This window comes from Labeo rohita, chromosome 15 (assembly GCF_022985175.1).
Source record: "Labeo rohita strain BAU-BD-2019 chromosome 15, IGBB_LRoh.1.0, whole genome shotgun sequence".
In the NCBI taxonomy this organism is placed as follows: domain Eukaryota; kingdom Metazoa; phylum Chordata; class Actinopteri; order Cypriniformes; family Cyprinidae; genus Labeo; species Labeo rohita.
Genome location: NC_066883.1, coordinates 16,749,932 through 16,771,155, shown reverse-complemented (window position 1 = coordinate 16,771,155; position 21,224 = coordinate 16,749,932). Strand labels below are relative to the sequence as shown.

The 21,224-nt window shown below is 36.8% G+C and overlaps 1 protein-coding gene across 1 annotated transcript in view; it reads right to left on the bottom strand.

Annotated features, from left to right (window-relative positions):
* The window catches only part of med13b (mediator complex subunit 13b), a 45,592-nt gene extending 25,237 nt beyond the window's left edge, over window positions 1-20,355 (bottom strand). Inside the window, exons 1-9 of the mRNA XM_051129191.1 lie at window positions 19,666-20,355; window positions 17,078-17,312; window positions 14,453-14,621; window positions 10,511-10,656; window positions 6,003-6,200; window positions 5,711-5,905; window positions 1,065-1,224; window positions 840-947; window positions 33-737 (exon numbers count right to left, since the gene is read on the bottom strand). Of these exons, the coding sequence (XP_050985148.1) occupies window positions 33-737; window positions 840-947; window positions 1,065-1,224; window positions 5,711-5,905; window positions 6,003-6,200; window positions 10,511-10,656; window positions 14,453-14,621; window positions 17,078-17,312; window positions 19,666-19,734 (1,985 nt within the window). The 5' untranslated portion in view covers window positions 19,735-20,355. The remainder of the gene's footprint in view (window positions 1-32; window positions 738-839; window positions 948-1,064; window positions 1,225-5,710; window positions 5,906-6,002; window positions 6,201-10,510; window positions 10,657-14,452; window positions 14,622-17,077; window positions 17,313-19,665) is intronic.
* Between the last annotated feature and the right edge of the window lie 869 nt (window positions 20,356-21,224).

Below are 21,224 nucleotides of genomic sequence, written 5' to 3'. Positions count from 1 at the left end.
CACAATATAGTGCACAATTCTAGAGAACTCACTCTGTAACTGATACAACACCATCCTGGCCTCCGGCCCTGTTACCATCCTCGAAAAGCGTGACTACAGGAAGCTGTGGCGTGTGGAAATCCGCGTTCTTCCCACCAGGCACCCTAAAGTACCTCCAGGGGTTATGCGTTGTATCCTCGTTGGGGTTTATGGCAGAGCCCACGTATATGGTGGCTTCTAGGGACTCTGGGTATGGAGGTGGGCAAGGTAAGGGCAATGGGTCTAGTGAAGAATCATCTGGCGGTTTTTGGGGTACCAGGCAGGGTTCAGAGGAAGGAGGGTAGAAGTGTTGATGCAAGGGCGAGGAGGAAGTCTTTAGGCCGTCGGCCGTCTCCTCTCCGCGCTCGCAAGGGTGCGGGCTGAGCGGCGGGGGCTGAGGGGAGCCGGCCATCTCGTCAGTTGATCCGTGCATCATTGGGGTCTTGTTGGAGGTGACGTCAGCATGATGGAGGCTGGGGTAGCGGCTGTCCTCGTGGCCCTGTAGACACAGCCTGTGAACACCATCTCCCTGCTCCAAGTTGGGCTGTTCTTCACACAGAGAGCTGCGGTGGTGGAAGGGCGTCTGGGGCCTCTTCTGCTGTTTGTCTCCTTTCTCCAGTTTCTCCGCCATCTTGTGTTTTGTAGAGGGCTGCGGAGGTTGGCCAGCAGATGGAGGATGCCCTGGGGTGCTACATGCCCGCTGTTTCTGGTTCTTAAGCCTGGAACGAAAAGCAAAAGCTCAATGTCATTCCCAGCTTCATTCATTCATTAATTTCAGTTAATTACATGTCATTTGTTGCAAATGTGCAGCTTGCGCATACCTTGAGCAACTGCACTGTGACCTTTGAGACGACTCTACAAAGTCCCAAACAGAAGCTTTGTCCGTTTCTTCCTCGCTGACTCCGTTAGACATGGTTGAAAACTTTCTCCTGCAAAAATAAAGCATACCAAATGCCTCAAGTTGCTTTGTTTTTACTCAATAAATTTCCCATTGCCAGGTAATTTGCTCTGGCTGATCAGTCAAGCTGTAGTTTTTATATTCATACTTGTTCTGGGCTCGGTTAATATTGCACTCCTGCCAGACTCGCTCCACCATTTGGCTGGCTAGCCGGCGGGGGATCTTGCCTCCGTGATGACTGCTGCTGTCCACATTAAAGGCGCCTGACATAGCTGAGAGTTTTACCCATTTCTGGGCAGGCTGAGAGACTGCAATATAGGGGGGGGAAATCATTACAGCTAAATGTTTTGACAGCAATGGAGAATGCAAGTGCTTTGATTGTCTGGTCTTACTATGCATAATTCATCATATAAATATACATTCAATTAAAAATAAAATAAATTAAAATAAATAAAAATCATGAAAATAAAACCATATTACCATAAACCATACATTAAGTAAATACAATATATGATCGCTATATGTAGTTATAGATAATAAAAATAATATAATCATACACGTATACACAACACAACTCTGCATTTAAAATGACTCTTACGGTGACAAAATAATATATTAATGTAATGTTAATATATTAATATTAATGACATTAATAATTACATGAACAATGCTAAATAATTACAATAAAAACTATATTTTTATAAGAAAAAAGATTTTTATAAGAAAAAAAACTATATAAATCAATTACATTACATATTTCCATTAATTCAAACCCAAATGGAGGGAAATCAAGTTACTAAAATTAGTACTAGTACTAAAATTAGGGCTGTCAAACGATTAATTGTGATTAATTGCATCCAAAATAAAAATTTGTTTATATAATACATGTGTGTGTACTGTATATGTATATATATGTATATGTATGTGTGTATATGTACACACATATATATATATAAAAATTAATACATACACAGTAAATATACACAGTACACACACGTATATTAGTGCTGGGCGATATGGAAAAATCATATATCACGATATGGATTATTTTATATCACGATATACCACAATAAAGTACGTTTTCAGTTATTCTCTGAAAAGTTTGACAAAAATATCATTGCATACTTTTTTTGCAACTTTATTTTGAAGTGACATTTAACTGAACTGTCACAAATGAGAAAAATACATTTTAGTGCAAGGGGCGTTTTTTCATACGGTGTGCTTTTTATGAAAGACTCTTTAATTTTAGGCTGGCTATATTTTTTCTCGCCACTTGCCCGGGCTGTTTCACAACTTTCTTTACGTCGCATTTCTTCGATTCTCCCGTATTCTTTTTCGTGGACCTTCTTCAAGTGGTAAAAGAGGTTTGTTGTGTTAGCGTCGGGCGTGGAAGCAGTCTTTTGGCAGAGTTTGCACATGACTGTCTTCTGCTCCGTGTCGGAGCTCTTGAAGCCAAAATGCAACCAAATCACTGACGTACCCCCACGTTTCGGTAAAAGTACTTCTTGGGCTGCTGCCTGCGTAGCAGTTTCAGTTTGTTGCGACTCCGGGCATTCATCTTCAACCTCTTGCGTCTCCATCTTTAAGCACTCACGAGTTAACTAGTGTAAAGCATTTCGTAAAGCATGTCGCAACAACGTAAAGCGTCACGTCGCAAATCCACAAGACGGAGTTTCTTTGCGAAAAAGTTCATTTTTATTCTCGATTATCACTTATATAAAGGGTAGAGTATGCATTGTAGGGATGTTCATTTCGGTTATTTTTCCTAACCGACAGCCGACGCTTGTTAACCGATTATTAACGGTTAACCGACAAGATTATTTTAAATTAGAATTTAATAATTTTAGAAAGGATAAGTGTCTGTGATCCATGCAAAAAGCAGCAAACAACAGAACATGAGGATTCACATGGACACATCGCATCACCTGCAGCGCTTCTGCGAATGGAGAAAAACATCATAAAGCTAGGCTATATATATATATATATATATATAATGAATGAATAGGCCTATAAGATAAATCTTTTTACTTAATAAAACAAACAAACAAAAAAAAGTGCAGCAAGTGGCTAGTATGCAGAGTTTTGGTTGATTTTTGTGCTGCGCGAAAGGAAGACAGCTGAAAGCGGCATCCTATTTTTCATTATTTTACAAACAGCGAACCGTTTACAGTTTCGATCATCTGTAAAGAGTCGTTTCCCCGTTAGAAGGAAAAAAATGAAGTGATTGCGCCGGCGCCGCACGCGCACACAGCCAAACATATGGGGAAAAATAATCACACTGCTTAATCGTTATCAACGTACTGCCGTGATATTATGCCAAACATTTTTTTATGTGGATATTGTAATGCGAGAAGTACAAAACCAGGTTTACATAAATAATATTTTATCATTCAAATACATCTTGAATACGGAGACATTTGGATTTGTGTCGTATGAGACCCAATGTTACTTTCAGTTTTGCTTTAACCTAAATGGTTTGGTTTTGGCTTGTCGCCTAGCTTCTTACATTTTTCATTCTTGTTCTTTTCTAAATACTGTTAAATTGAAAGGATTTTTGTGGAGTGAGGGGAACTAAAATAGCCTAGCCTGTGTTTATAGTGTATTGTAAATATTTCGCGTCGACACCAGGTCTTTCTAAATGTAATAATAAAATGCGACTTAACGTTATAGGCCTGCGCGATTTATCTTTTTTCTCTCAAAAATGCAATTTCATTTTATTTTAACCATCCAGAAAACGTTTTAAAATATTTTGATTACTGAATTACTGAAAAAAAAAAAAACATTTAAACCGTTTAACTGATTGTATTAATCGGTCAAAATTCTTTCGCTCGGTTAACGGTTAACCGGTTAAAATGAGCATCCCTAATGCATTGCATAGCGACAAGACATTATCATACATTTGTCATAGCCTATTTAATGCAATATTGTCTTTAGTAATTGATAAAATTAGGTTAGAAACGATAGAAACGATAGAAGAGAAATAGGATGATAGACACTTTTCTATCGTCCCCACGATATATATCGTCATATCGCCCAGCACTAACGTATATTATGCAAACACAAACTTTATTACTAACATAAACTATTATTTTTTTATCACGATTAATCGTTTGACAGCCGTAACTAAAATTAAACATTTTGAATGTTTTTTTCCATTTATTCATAATGTGTTAATTTTTTCAGCCACTTTTAAATTAGTCTTAGTCCAGTGTCAAATGTAGTTCTTAGTCTTCATCAGAATGTGAAGTTAGACATGGTTTACATTACCTCATCTAGTGTACTGATTTATTATAGCTTGTATACTACATAAATTAATATCAAAGACTTAGACATGCACTTTCTCTGTCTACAATGTGAAAACTGGTAAAAAAAACAATCAAACAAAAAAAAATAACAACAGTAAAATTCCAAAAAGTAATTCCAAAAATTCCAAACTGCAATAATGTTTTTCTGTTAAAACAACAGTTTGAGTATATCCAATTATTCACCAACCACAGTTGCAAACAAAATAGTCGAGCTCTTATGACAGAACACAGACTGGCTGAATGGTACTTTTATTTAAGCAGAATATCTCACATGGAGATCGCTAAACTTCAGCCTACTTGTTTGTCTGTGTTTTTTTAGATCATTATCAACGCTTCCGCATGGTTGCCAGATGGCAAAAAAATTAAGCAAAACACTGGGTAGAAAATGTATCCTTGTAACAGATAAGCTCTGATTTGGCCATTTGAACTCTTGAAATCTGGAAACCACACACATGAACGCTCACATAGTAGAGGTTTGTACAGCAGTCCACAATTTTATTTTGTCTCCTTTTTGGATGAAAATAAAGAAATCAGACTTTAAATTAAGATGAACATCTCACATGGAAATTGCTAAACTTCAGCTTACTTGTTTGTCTGTGTTTTCAGATCATTACTGGTACTTCCGCATGGTTGCCAGATTGCAAAAATTAAGCAAAACCCTCTAGAAAATGTGTCCTTTTAACAGAGAAGCTCTGATCTGGGGATTTGAACTTTTGATATCTGGCAACCGCACACATGAAAGCTTGCATAGTAGAGAAATCAAACAGATGACTTTGACAAGACTTTGAAGGACTTTAAGCACTACTTTTTTGATTTTCAAGGACTTCAATCTGAGATCTCACTTGTGGTTTGATGTTTTCTACTGTTTAAGAATAAAAATCAGAAAAAAAAAGAGATTTGAGAAACAACTCCGATCTGAATCAAATGATTCGTGATCCACGTTCATAGGTCCCGATCTAAAGCAAAATATTCACGAACCCGCTTTAAAGTTCCAATCTAAATCAAATGACTCATGACCCATTATTTCAGATTCAGATGGTTTTTAAAAGTTTTTTTTTTAAATCAAGTGATATCGAAATGTGAAAATGAATGCCTCTTTAAATCTGGTTTTTGCTTGATAGTTTTATGACATTAACTGAAACAGGCAAATAAACTATTTTGATTTAACTGCACAAATTTCACGTGAAAAGTTACGTGCTTATTAAAAAATTAAACACTTATTTCATAGATACATTGTCTTCCAATATTCAAGCACTTTTCAAGTACCTCTTCAGGAATATTGCTATTTTACCCTGATGGATGTACAACAGTCCAAAATAATATTTTGTCTCCTTTTTTTGATGAAAATAGAGATTTACATTGAAACCTCATCTTTTATCAATGATACTACATGTTGATATACAGTGTCGTTTTAGTCATGGAAAAAAAAATCAGTTTTCATTCATGAAATTAACACTATTCACAATAGTTGAGAATATAACGGTCGTACCTGCTTGAGCCTCCTCAGGTGAAGTGGGAGGAGTCAGAGTGACTGAAGAGATGCCAGTATCTCCATGGACCATGTGACTGTGCTGACCTCCTGAGTAAGAGCCCGAGGAGGTGGAAGAGCTCACTGTAGCCACGACCGGGATGTCTGACTGGGCCACCAGCACCAGGCTGGCTGGGTACACCATCCTTACCCCAGCTGCACCACATACATGAAATTAGTGCATGATTACTTGCACTCGTACTGCATATTAATTAAGATGACGTTGAGCTCTCAATATGTACAGCTGACTTACCAACAACAACCTCAACAGCAGCCAAGGAATCATCCTCCCAATCGAGGTCATCCATCTTGTCGTCCGTGACCTCCTTGGTGTTTGGGCCTATGGGATAAAACTGCTTCCATTCTTCGATCAACTTCTGGGTCGGTGGATCTGACAGCTTGAAGGACTGGCCCGTCAGAGTCCCACTCAAACCATATGGAGAGAGAATCACTAGGGGAAAACAGGGAGTATATAAGATACGGTCTCACTGTAATTGCAAGTGTGATACTTCCTGGAAAAGGCTCTGTTCACTTTGTGGTAACGTGAGAACGAGAATGCTTAGGGCCACAAAGCCATAAAACGAAAGTCAAGGTCTCTGTCAATAATTGAGTTAACACTAGATCTGAAACAAGACAATAAATAAAGAGCAAAGGCATTTCCTTTTTAAAGTGTCATGACATAAGTTTTTAGATGTTAAAATGTCTCATAATTATCTATATGTGAACCAGGAGCACAAAACCAGTCAATTTTTTGAAATAGAGATTTATACGTTTTCTGAAAGCTGAATAAAGCTTTCCATTGACGTATGCTTTGTTAGGATAGAACAACATTTGGCTGAGATATACTTGAAAATCTGGAATCTGAGGGTGCAAAAAAAAATAAATAAATATTGAGAAAATCACCTTTAAAGTTGTCCAAATGAAGCTCTTAGCAATGCATATTACTAATCAAAAAGTAAGTTTAAATATATTTACAGTAGGACATTTACCAAATATATTCATGGAACATGATCTTTACTTAATAACCTAATGATTTTTGGCATAAAAAAAAAATCGGTAATTTTGAGCTATACAATGTATTTTTTGGCTATTGTTATTTTAGTATTGTTGAGTTAGCATTTAGGTACCATTATATTTTGATTCAAAAATTTTTTTTAATATATATATATATATATATATTTTTTTTCCATTTAAATTTGAATTTCAGTTAAGTAGTTTTGTTTATTTTTGTTTATCATTTTATTGTAGTTAACATTTATTTTAAGCAATAATTTTCATAGTATTCATTTCAGTATTAGTTATTTATTTATTAACCCTGATATACACTAAATATATTTTAACCATGATCCACTTTTCTGTATGATTCTAAAATGCCTAAAATATCAAAAGAACTGCATTTACTTGAAACATTTTTATTTAAGGGCATCCTTGCAGAATAAAAGTATTAAAAATAAATAGTGTAATAAATTTGCAAACACAAACTGCAGTGTGAAGCTCCTTTAAAGCAAAACGAAACTGACTGGAGCACAAACAGTTGCATTATCTCTCCTCCTCCTCCAACTTCCGAAGCTTTACACACCTACAATTACACATTATTCAAAACTGTGGTGAACCTGACCTGTGCTGAGACACGGAGTTTCATGAGACTTTAACACAACTTGGCGTGTCTCAACGTGTCTCAACGTGTTTGAGCAATAAAAATATTCACAACGCAAGAGAGTTCATAATACATGTTTACAACAGGCTAATTAAGCATACTGTTAGAAGCAAGAAAGATAGTAAAAAGCACTAACTATATTACTGGTCAATTTCCATGTAGATAAGCACTACTTGAGAAGATGTTTGGCTGCAGTATTCAAGACAATAAAATATGAAGGGATAATAAGAATGAGTGCACTTGGCATTCAACACCATGGCTTTTGCAAATACATATAACAGGAGTCTAACATAAGCATTAGCTGCCCTCGGGGAGACGGTTAATGAACTAACACAAGCCAGACAACTGAGCAAAGCTCTGTGAACAAGCTTTGCCAAAGTCAATCTTCAGCCATTACAGTAAGAACAACTGGAATAAAACGAAATCTATGACTGCCAACCACTTTGAATGGAGCACAAACAAGCATCAGATAAGGTTTGTCATCAGCTCTTAAAACAAGGACTCTTACTTTAAACAAATATTTTATTCTTAATGCAAGATAAGCCCTACGAAAAACCGTGGAATGACTTGCTATCATGCTTTCAACACATCACAGCTTAACCTGGAACACTGCTTTAAAAAAACAACGGCATTTGCAAAGGATTGACGTTGATGGGACTTGATGGGAGAACAGGTTGAGAAGAAACACAGATGCATCTTGTTCAGGGTAAAACATACTGTTCCAAGTGGTAAAGCAAGTCAAGTCACAAGCTTGTGAACTAAGCACCCTGAAGGGAACGGTGATGATGTAACAAAGCTGAAAGCCAGAGAAGTACTGGATCTGGAAAACACCTCATCAGGGCCACAGTGGGGCTACGCTGAGATAATGACTACCACAAGGGGAGCAGCGTCTCAGAGGTGTTAACATGATGTAGGCCTTCCATTACTGTGCCCTTGTGCAGAGGAGAAAACATGAGTTTGCCACTAGGTTGACGGAGGCAACAACAAACCACAAAAAAGACAACAGAACAAAAGGGAGGGCCTGTCATCTTTTCAGTTTCGACACTAAAGCGTAAAATTCTCTCAAGTCTACTGTCATTATGTGCTTCACGGTGAGCACTAAACTTTCCGCTTTTGTCTATCAATACAACTGTGTGACTTAACGTGCGTCAATGTAAAAACTAAATCTACAAATGAGTTTGACACCATTATTTTCACGTAAGTCAGGTTCGCATTACAGCTTATTCTGGGCAACAGTTAGGAAAGGGTGATGAATGTAAAATGTTGATGCCACTAAAACAAAACCACTAGTTTTTCTAGTTGAATATGAAATCTGATTCAGTATACCAACTGCAACATACAGGAACACTACCTTTTAGGGCTGCTTTGACTAATGATTTTTCTGGTCGACTATTAGTCACACGCTTATTAATAAACCATATAAATCATAATAAGGAGTCTTTAATTGCCTACATAGCCTAATAAAATCTCAAGTGAATAGCGCTTCCTGTTTACTTTAATTATTTTACAAAAGCGCAATATTTTGTTGTTATTCTGAGTGCACATAAATGAACGTAGTCGTTACAGATTCGAAAGATGTATTAGTTTTATCTGTATGACCAAAAATGAGTATTTTAAGAGCAACCTCCATCTGTCATTAGTTGACTATTAGCCCTACTACCTTTCAAAAGTTGGGGGTCAGTATTTTTTTCATTTATTTATTTAATTTTTTTTGTAAATGAAATCACTGCGAGCATCACGCGCACTCTAGTGTGTGTTGTAAATGAAACTGTGCATCTGCTTCCAGGGTTTATACAGGTTTTATGAGGGTAAATTTAAGACTTTAAGACCTTTTAAAGACCAACTAAAGAAAACTGAAGGATAAATATACACATTCGAAGGGAAAACAATACAGCAATATGTTCTCTAAATATAGTTTGAGTATTACTTTCACTTTCAAATTAGCAGCGTCTAGCAATTGTTTGTTTTTAGTTCGTTTAAATTTTTCCCTCTTTTCCTCACTTTCCCTCTGTAAAAGCTCCCTGCACATTTTACTTTCACTTTCAAATTATCAGCAATTCGGCGTCAAGCAATTGTTGGTTTTTAGTTAATTTGAGTTTTCCCTCTTTTCTTCACTTTCCTTCGGTTTTAAGTAAGTTGTAAAAGTGTTGTGTGCATTTTACTTTCACTTTTAAATTGTATTAACATAATGTAACAAACTTTTATTAATAAAATGAATAATACATGTCACATGCCTAATATAAAATATAATATATAAAATGCCTGATAAAACAGTTTAATAAGTTTAAATAGGTATACAAAACTAAAAATCAGTAAACCAAATAAATAACCAAATAACCAAATAAATAAGAAACACAGAACATTTATTATCAAAACAAAAAAGAAAGCTTGGAAGCACAACATACACCTTGATGAAACATAAAATAAAAAAAAAAAAAGTTTAAATAAATAAATATCAGCAAACACTGTGGAACCAAATAAATATGAAACTTCTACTATCACCTTAGATAAATGGCAGAAGTCAACAGGCTTTTCAAAATCCAAAATATCTGCAACGACAACTTCTTCTTTGGGTGACTAACAGATAAAGCAGCACATACCGCCATCTACCGCGTATTGTTTAATGAATAATCGAGCGACTTAAGCCAAGTAGCACAGAAACTACGCTTTCGCTTCACATTAAAATGAAACATGAGGAAAAAAAACCCTTACGAAAAAGAATGCCATGATCATATAAATTTAAGACCTGCTGCTCTGATTTAAGACCTTTTCAAGGCCTTGATTCACGGAAAATTGATTTAAGACTTTTTTTAAGACCCGCAGAAACCCTGTGTTTCATTCATTCACACAGAGACACGCAAAACATGCAGGATTCATATTTAAATAGTCTTTGTGGCTTAATATTCACAGACACTAGTGTCGCGATTTGATATAAGTTGATTAATTAAACCAAACTATGACAAATTCCGTGACATGCGTTATACAGTAAATTCCGTTGTTATGACTGTATTTTGCATTTTCCTACAACATCATGACATAAAAACATTTGAGACAGAACGCACATGCAGATTTCCTCTGAGTCTATTAATCAGCAAAGCTCCTACCTTGAACCGAGCTGCTGCTCTGCTGGGCCAAAGTCAGGTGCTCCTCACTCAACAGATAGACAGGCTGGTGTTGGTTAATCTCCACGCTGGTGCACACGTTGCTGTCTCCATGTACGAAGAACGTGAAGGAGCAGGACAGGTGCTCACTGCAGAGAAGGAACAAATGGAGGATTACTCGAGGGTCTGGAGTTACAGCCTAAGAGAAAGTAGCACACTTCCTGGAGGTCTCTGGGAATGGTGTGTTGACAGCTGAGGTCTTCACAGTGTGTTTACAGGCTTAGTGCCCGGGGAGCTACAGTCAGTGACCGAACCTTGACCAGGAGTACTATGAAAAGGTTTAGGAAATAACTAGAATTTAAAATTAGATACACGAGTATCCTATTACAAGTTCAGAGACTTCAATTCTAGGGTTTGATAAAGTGTTTGATTAAATCCTATAGCACATAATGCACGTCTCACACTCTGACTTGCTTTGTAGCACACATTCTTAAAGTTAACAACCCAACACCTGTGAGTGTGTGACCCGCAGGCAAGAGTAAACAGCTGTTACAGTGTAACCAAACATGCAGGTGATGAGTGATCAAATTCACACATTAAGAAAACATCAACTGAACCCAAAAGCCTTAATTCTGAATAATATTTATTTAGACTAAATGAATTAATCATTTTACATACTTGCATTTGAAGCAAATATAAAGCAGCATTCACGCACCCAATGCGAGGCGAAGAAGACACAGAGGAGAAAAAAAATTGTTTAAACAAATTCATTATTTTTGTTTTCTTTGCGCGCAGAATGTATTCTTTTTGCTTCATAACATTACACATGGACTATTTTAATGATATCCTTACTATCTTTCTGGGCCTTGAACATATCAGTTGCGTTTCTGTCTATGCAGGGTCAGAAAGCTCTCAGATTCCATCGAAAATATATTAATTTGTGTTCTGAAGTTGAATGAACAACACGGGGTGTGAAAAATTACTGAACTTTCATTTTTTGCTATCTCTTTAAGCAAAAAACTGAAATGCTTTTATAAGGGAATGAACTATGCAATGATGCAAAAACAATATAATCAAACAATAATAAGTTATTAATCATTAAAGATGTACAATGAGTCTGTGTTTGGGAAAACAATTATGCCATTTACAATGCTGCATGGGAGTGGGCAGCTGATGATGAGCTCTTCTGCCGCCATTTCTGTTTCCATGGTAACAAAAACTTCTCTGATAGGTGGGATGCCTGATCAGGATGCTTTTTTTAATAACACTGAAATTAGACTGACTTGTGGCTTCTTCAGAAGCTTCGAAATCAGTTTGTAATGTAAATTCAATCTGTCTACTATCTAAACGCGTGTTATTGCATGCATTTCATTTTCTTTTTTTTGTAAATCAAAATGCCACCTAAACCTTACACTGAAACAACACTTTTTTTCTGGCAACATATGCTGGACTTCTCCAATCATTTAGTCCACTTAAAGGGATAGTTCACCTAAAATTTAAATTCTGTCATTAAAGGAGAAGTTCACTTTCAGAACAAAAATCTACAGATAATTTACTCACCACCTTGTCATCCAAGATGTTCAAGTCTTTCTTTCTTCAGTCTTAAAGAAATTATGTTTTTTGAGGAAAACATTTCAGTATTTCTCTCCATATAGAAGACTTTCTATGGTGCCCGTGAGTGTGAACTTCTAAAATGCAATTTAAATGCAGCTTCAAAGGGCTCTAAAAGACCCCAGCTGAGGAAGAAGGGTCTTAACTAGCAAAAAGTTGGAGGAGAAAATGAGATGGGAGTTTTTTTTTTGACATACCCTAACTGTCATGAACAGAAATACACAGAGTACACACAGAGCTAGACAAGATGAGCATTTGAGGTTAACAAGTATATAAATTGTAATTTTTTATAAGAAAATGACTGATAGTTTTACTAGATAAGACCCTCAGTTGGAATCTTTTAGAGCCCTTTGAAGCTGCAATGAACTTGTTTGGAAGTTCAAAATTGCAGGCACCACTGAATTCCACTATAAGGAAAGAAATCCTGAAACGTTTTCCCTCAAAAAACAATTTCTTTACGACTGAAGAAAGAAAGACATGAACATCTTGGATGATAAGGGGGTGAGTAAATTATCTGCACATTTTTGTTCTGGAAGTGAACTTCTCTTTGACTTACTCACGCTCATGTTGTTCCAAACCCGCAAGACCTTTGTTCATCTTCAGAACACAAATTAACATATTTTGATATCACTTACATGTACCTCACAATTCCATTACATCAGGACTTGAATCTGAGTCCATGGTAGGTCTATACTGAAAGATCCATTATGTTTAAAATCCAAAGTCACTGTTTTATTTCTGTTCCAAATATATTTAAACTACAGACAAATAATGCTCTTTATAAAGCTATTTACTACTTGACTTTCTAGAACTTTATAGTGGCATCTCTGTCTGCATGCCTGAACACTGTAGCCTATTCTCATTTAGAATCACCAATGCAGAGAACCAGAACTTCCTGCCTTTAAGCCAACAGTGCATGCTCTCCCTGGAGGGATCGAGTGATGACCCCTGGTAACACCAGAGGGTATGGCGCCAACATTACCCTTTGCAATGCCAGAGAAAAAGAGAAAGAGAAAGAGAAAGAGAAACGGGGAAGCCTGCACTCCTTGTCTGTTGAGCACACGTACCAGTGTCATTACGACACGCCACCAGCAAAACCACTACAAACCTCACAGATGGCATTTCGAAGTGTGTGCACAGCCCTATATACTACCATTCAAAAGCTTAATGTCTGTATGATTTTTTTTTTTTCCAAGAAATTAATCGTTTTTAAACAAGTAATGAAATTAAATTGATCAAAAGTTACAGTAAAGACATTTATAACATAAAAAAAACAACAACAATCTAATAAATGCTGTTCTTTTGACATTTTGATATAAAGAAATTTATGTTGCTCTACAAAAACAATAAGTAGCACAACTGTTATTCAGGATTGATTATAAATGTTTCTTGAGCAGCATATTAGAACGATTTCTGAAGGATCAGTAACACTGAAGACTAGAGTAATGATGTTGAAAATTCAGCTTTGCATCACAAATTTTAAATATATTAAAATAGAAATCAAACATTAAATTGTAATTATTCACATAAATTCTGTCTTTACTGTATTTTTGATCAAAGAAATGCACTTCTTTTAAAAAATAAATAAATCTGTAGTCCATATTCAGTGTTCAATGTGACCTAACAGCATTCAAGCTCATCTACCTTTTTTCATGGCAAAACAAAGCAGCTGTGAGAATCAACACTTATTAGGAAGAACTCTGGATGTCTGACATCTTTTCAAGTTCAGGCAGAGCTGAACAAGTGAAAGCGAAATGGTGGTTCCTGTTGACCTACCTAGTGCGAAACCGCACAGTCAGTGTTTTGTGAGAAGAGTAAGCTCTTCATTAAAACTTAGACAGAGGAAGCAGCCGCAATTTCCAGCTCTTGCATCCTTAACTGACACAGAGTGCACTGTGCGCACACCCACTGCAGGAAGCCATATCCTCCAACCCACAGACACACAACACCTCTGCCCTGAGGGAGCCAATGACATCTATGCAAATGAGGCAGACAATTAGACGGACCGCATCTTCTGCTCCTCCCTACATTATTCGAATGTTTCACTTAAGACAGGCACTTCATTAGGATGACGACACGCTCTGGTGCAACTCTCATGCAAACAAACAGAGTATCCCGGGAGGTTACGCGACAGAATCGCTGGCTTCCAGAGCAGGGGCTCTTTCTCACACAAGAATGCCGACAGCCTGATGTCACTCGTCTGCTGCGACAAACAATGAGGATCATGCTGTTAAATGCCGCAGCTTACGGCATGCGTCCGCATCACTGGGCATGAAAACGCACCAGGTTATCTGCAAAACGTAAACAAGGTGCACAACACAGCGTGTCATTTACCTTTTGTTGATGGGCTTCTCATCTTTCTCGTAGGGTTTGACGAACCACTTGCCGATACGAACGAAGGATCGGTTCATGAGGCAGCGCTCCAGCAGGTTATGGATGGCTTTGAAGAGCAGCGTTCGGCACTCGTAGGTCAGGCCGCTCTCCCACGAACCGTCCTCATTACCTGTGAGACACAGAGGACAGACCAGAACTCTATTATATCTGCATGCTCAACTGCTGCTGGCCCAGTTAAAGGAGAAGTTCACTTCCAGAACAAAAATGTACAAATATTGTTCTCACCCCATGTCCACATCAAGACAAGATGTTCATGTCTTCTTCAGTCGTGAAGAAATTATGTTTTTTGAGGAAAACATTTCAGGATTTCTCTCCATATAATAAACTTCTATGGTGCCCCTGACTTTGAACTTCTAAAATGCAGTTTAAATGCTGCTTCAAAGGGCGATCCCAACCGAGGAAGAAGGGAAGAAGGGTTATTTTCTTAAAAAAATAATAAAAAGAAGTACAGTTATATACTTTTTAAACCTTAAAAGCTCATCTTGTCTAGCTCTGCGTGAACTGTGTATTCTGGTTTAAGACAGTTAGGGTAGGTCAAAAAAAACTCATCTCAGTTTCTCCTCCAACTTCAAAATCGTCTTACATCACTGCAGAATTACCAACCCATTGTTTACAAAGTGAACATGCCCTTTACAAAGGTAAAATAGTGATGTAGGATGATTTTGAAGTTGGAGGAGAAAATGAGATGGGAGTTTTTCGACATACATTTCGACATACTGTCTTGAACCAGAATACACAAGAGTACACACAGAGCTAGACAAGATGTGCTTTTAAGGTTTAAAAAGTACATAATTGTACTTTTTTTAAAAAATGATTGATCGTTTCCCTAGATAAGACCCTTCTTCCTTGGCTGGGATCGTTTAGAGCCCTTTGAAGCTGCATGTAAACTACATTTTGGAAGTTCAAACTCAGGGGCACCATAGGCGTCCACTATACGGAGAGAAATCCTGAAATGTTTTCCTCAAAAAACTATTTCTTTACGACTGAAGAAAGAAAGACATGAACATCTTAAATGAGGGTTAAGTACATTAAAAGGGGTTAAGTACATTATTTGTAAATTTTTGCTCTGGAAGTGAACTACACCTTTAAGAGCTTTTACATCACTTTTTAGTTAGCCACACCGCATACAATTTTAAAGGGATGGTTCATCAAAAATGAAAATTACCCCATGATTTACACACCCACAAGCCATCCTAGGTGTACACAACTTTATTCTTTATGACAAATACAGTCAGAGTTATATTAAAAAAATGTCCTGGCTTTTTGAAGCTTTATAATAGCAGTGAAAGGGTGTTGAGATTTTGAAGTCCAATAAAGTGCATAAAACTATCATAAAAAAGTACTCCACATAGCTCCAAGAGTCCTTCTGAAGCAAAACAATGTTTGAAACTTTACAAACCGTAATCTCTAGCTAACTTCCAATACGTGAGTTCATGAGAGAGTGTTGTGCCAGTGGATAATGTACTTTTTGTTTGATGGAAGGATGCACTTTTTTGGACTTTAAAATCTCAACAGCCATTCACTGCCATTATAAAGCTTGGAAGAGCCAGGTCATTTTTTATATAACTTTGATTGTATTCGTCTGAAAGAAGAAAGTTGTATACATCTAGGATGACTTGAGGGTGAGTAAATCATGGAGCAATTTTCATTTTTGGGTGAACTGTCCCTTTAATACAATATTTTTTTAAAAAACTAATCAATCCCAAATTTTGAATGGTAGTGTATTTAATTTTAGGTTAGACAAAAAATGATTATTTTCTTTATTGGCAATAACAGCTAAAAATTACATCAAGTTAAACAACTGTAACGTGACACAGATGATTTCTTGATAATTATAGTCTTGGTTTATCCAAGACTATCATTATCAAGTCATTCTTGCAATTTTCACCTAAGTTATTCAACAATAACACATCAATCTTCCGATAGGTCATATGATGGTTATGTCTACTAGACTGAAACGGAATTTTAGGTTGAGCCCTGCCTATAGCGCCATCTCAGACCTCAATAGTGTTTGTTGTTGAAAGGGATTTTACAAGGGAACAAATAATTCCAAGAACCAGGAAATTAACCCCACTTAGCTCTTCGTTGACCAAGTATTGATCAAGCTGTTATAGTAATAAAAGGTGGATGAGAAACAGATGTTTTATCCCCCTCAGACTAGAGTCAAGTTACACCTTAAAAAAAGAACTAATCTAAATGAGCATCGTTAACTTTTGATCATTAACCACAGTTTCCTCTTTAAGAAGAGCAGTTTATATATAGAGTCTTATTTGTTATACTAAAAAAATAAAGTTGCAAAGTCTGCAGACATACTAAAATCTCTGAATGCTTTTGCTTTGACGCAACTGCAATTAATGCAGTTAGCAAAGCTCAACAACTGCAATATCAATAACCGCTCTATGACTAATGTCTGGAAAAACACCTCCAGTCTCACCACCAATTTAGCTATGAAAAATTCAGCATCAAGTCCTGCCTAACCTCTGACAAGCAACATGTCATCTCTGACCACACATATTTCTTATTGTGTATGCACGTTACAGTTTGGAAGATGTGTGTCAGACGTACATGATAAGTCATGGTGGACGAGCTCGGCGAAGTTGGGGTCGTCTCCCCACCAAAAGATCCAGAGCTCCCGCCGGCCCGGGGTCTGGTGCCTCCGCCAAACGCTCAGCACATCGGCCTTCAGGCAGCGACTGAAGCTGCACAGGATGGGGTCCTCCTCTGTCACCGGGAAGAGGATGGGGGACGAGGTGGGGCCCTGCCATACAAAACACTTCCATTTGATCCCGGTGAGGTCAGCCTGAAGGCAAAAAGAGAGAGGGAGAATGTGTTAGAAAAATCCATCATGTGGGACGACTAAGCAACCAGTGATAAAGCATCAACTCCACTATGGTTAATAGGCATGCATATGCAACAACACAGCCAAAATGGCAATCTAAGTGTCTGATTGTGCAACTTTGATAAATGTAGACATGTAAGAGTAGTTTTTCTGTGACTAATGCGAGATGACGCCATCTAACCATGCCCATTAAGCATCATGAATCAACATATAAGCCTATTCGTAATTTACTGTCAGCATTAAGTTCTGAAATACTTTGACTTTCGCTCAACTTAAAGGCCACTTTGGTAAATATCTGAAAACTTTTCTTACATGCATATTTGCTTGTCCAAGATTCATTCTTCAAAATAGAGTACACTGCATGTCCATTGATGATAATTGCATTTTTTTTTCTAACAAATTTTTACACAAAAATCCTATTTTATCAAATAGGGAAAAGCATATTATAATCTCAAACAATACTGTAAGCTTGAAAATGCATTGTTGTCCCTTAAATTACAGCTTTTGCAGTAAGTGCGTATTAACTTTGTAATAATAAAATGTACAAAAAAAAAACAATTTTATAAAGCAATTCTAAAAACTTTTTTATTCAATAAAGTTTAACCTTATTCACATGGTTAATTATGGAGCTTAGCATCTGTGTTGCACTGATTAAACTGAAATCAATAGTATTTTTGCTGGGAAAACATATTGTTTCTGTACTTTTTTTGTTGATATAAAATTATAAAAGAAGCCCAAACAAAGATGAGATGACATTTCCAATCACAATCTGCATTAAAGTTTACTTCAAACAAGTTTGACCTGAATTAGTCTAGTGTAAGTAGCATATCCAATATGTCCATATAAATATGAGTTTTTAATGCAAGAAGGAAGTGAAAATTGAAATAAGGCCAGACAGACAGGAAGCTTATCATGAATACTTGGCTCTTGTTTACAAATCACTCTACAACCACGAACTGAAGAAAACGGCGTAGGTGTATATACACTTCTACTAGCACATAATACACATGCAAAAGGACGAGCTTAACTAGTACATAACCAAGAAGATAATTAGACTACAGCATAACAGTGACAAAATAGAAAGCACAAACAAACTAGACAATGTTTACACATACTGTCTAAATATCAGGAACGAATGTACAGTGACATGAAGTCACCTCAACTTTTTTCAACTAACTGATATCATTTCATTTCTCCAGCTAGTTGATTACTGTACACTAAAACTTTTTTCTATTAGCTAAACATTCACGTTTAAAACTCGTTTCATGCTGTTGACATAGTTTTTACAGAAGAGATTTCTTTTTATTACTCCATAACCCTGTCAAAAATGTGAAAATACTGTCAACAGCCAGAAAAAAACATTTTTTCACCATGTTTGGGAATAAAAAGTTAGATAAACGAGGCAGATGATATATAAATAAACCCTTCTAACTAGATATGAGCACAAATAAAACAATGTGGAGTTATTGAGCTATACATTTTTTTTTTAAAACTTCACTCAAAAAAAAAAAACAATATTTTTTTTCTCTTTTTATGTTCTAAATGTTTTACCGCAGACATTTTTATCTCTTTTCATTACTCCATAAATCAGAAAACACAGTCGACACTCAAAAGAACATTTCAAAAATAAACTTTCAGCTTGTTTTCTGTAATAAAATTATGTGAAATCCAAAAGCCCTCTGTAAAAACCTTCAGAGCACAGTTTGGAGAACATGGAAACTTGTGTGTGCAAGTACTAGTTAAATGGAGATTTTTGGCTGAGAGCAGAAGAAAAAAAAAAAAAAAACTTAGAGAAAATAATATATAATAACACTATAATTGAAACCTACAAGCGCAGCTAGACAAAGTGTAATAAAATGAACGCTGTAACACGCATTCGTTTCACTAATATGAAAGCAGACGTGTTATAAAAGCAAACTAGCTTATAATCTCAAAATGATCCCGTGCATGAAAACAAACAACGGGTTTGCCTTTAGTGTCCGGGATTTGATTGTTGATGTTGTTCAACATCACTCTCCCTAAAGCTGTTTTTGTACTTAAGAGTTCCTTCATGCCAACAACTTGCAGCTTGTTCCAGCCAGTTAGTTCAGCAAGTGTTTACCAACGTTAGCAAACACGACCTAAATAACACAACAAAGCCGCGTCTCACACGCCAAGCTCCGTTTGCACAACACAAACCCACACCTGAATGTCTAATATATATTTACAAGCCGGTAGCAGTGGCGGTTTAGTTCGTATTAAGATCAACAGGCCTCTGTTTGATTGACTGGCCGGCTAAAAATGGCTTCTGGCCCTCAGTCAGTTGATCTCTTACCAGACAGAATAGATTGGAGTGGCAGTCCTCCAGGCTCGCCCCGTTGGGTACAAAACAAGAACTCATCATCAAAGCGCAGTCCGGCGAGCCATCCTCTCTTTCAGATCCCAGGAACAGATAATGCGATGGGTTTTGGACCGGGTCTCCGTTTCTCGGACACAATCAGCAGGACGGGTTCGCGTCCAGCGAGCTAATTAGCTTAGCTCCGCTATTACTCCGCTAGAGGTTACTCACTTACCGGGGAAAATCGCGCTAAAAACTTCCTGCGCGCATTTACCATGATCCGCGGTGGGATATTGTTCTCCCCCAGATTTGTTACATCAAAAAATCTGTAATTTCAGCAGTCCGAGGGGGTAGGGAGGCGAATTCAGCCCTCCCCCTTTAGCTTAGCATAGCATCGGGCTAGCTGGGGTTAGCCTGGCTAAGCGAGGCAGCAACAAACAGTTCAAGCCAGAAGAGTTCAGCTTCAAATTTCACTAAAAACCACTCGCTCCTTTCCAAGTCTTCGCCGGACTGTCGTCGACGGCCATTCACGGACAAGCTGGCGGTGAAAGTAAAAGGTTCTGGTTAGAAAGTAGAGTTAAAAGAGGCAAGGCTGTGCTGTGCTCAGCTGTGTCTCACTGGTTTGTTTGAATACATTGGTCGCATCCTTTAATGGCGGCCACAGGGACAAAACTCTACTACACTCTACTCCAGTCTACTCTACTCTACTCGGCTCCGATTGGCAGCGCTGCGACTCGATAGAGGAAAGAGTCGATGCCGGATTCCATAAAGCTCCAAAAGAGTCGACTCAGAGCTGTCAACTCCTTTTAGGGACATTTCTCGATCTTTTAAATGGGACGCCTCAACATTTAAAAAGCATGTCTAAAGATCCACTGTGTACTTTGAAAAGTTATTATTGTAAATATGATTATTATTGTACAAAAAATACTATTTTCTATTAAGTTATTATTTTACTTTTTTATACCTATAATACTGCACTGTTATATGTTATTTATTATAATTATATAATTTACGATTAATCGCGATTAATCGCATCCGAAATAAAGGTTTTTGTTTACATAGTATGTGTGTACTGTGTATATAGCACATATGCATGTATATATATTTAATATTTAACATATTATAGATATGGAACAACTGGAAATAAGTTTTATGGATATAAATATATACATGTAAATATTTTAAAATATTTACTGTATGTGTGTCTTTGTATATGCATAATAAATATACACAGTACACACATATGTGACCATGGACCACAAAACCAGTCACAAGGGTCAATTTGTCCAAATTGAGATTTATAAATCATCTGAATAAATAAGCTTTCCGTTGATGTGTGGTTTGCTATAATAGACCAATATTTGGCCGGGATACAACTATTTGAAAATCTGGAATTTGAGGGTGCAAAAAAATCTAAATATTGAGAAAATCACTTTTAAAGTTGTCAAAAGAAGTTCTTAGCAATGCATATTACTAATCAAAAATTAAGTTTTGATATATTTACAGTAGGAATTTTACAAAATATCTTCATGGAACATGATCTTTACTAAATATCC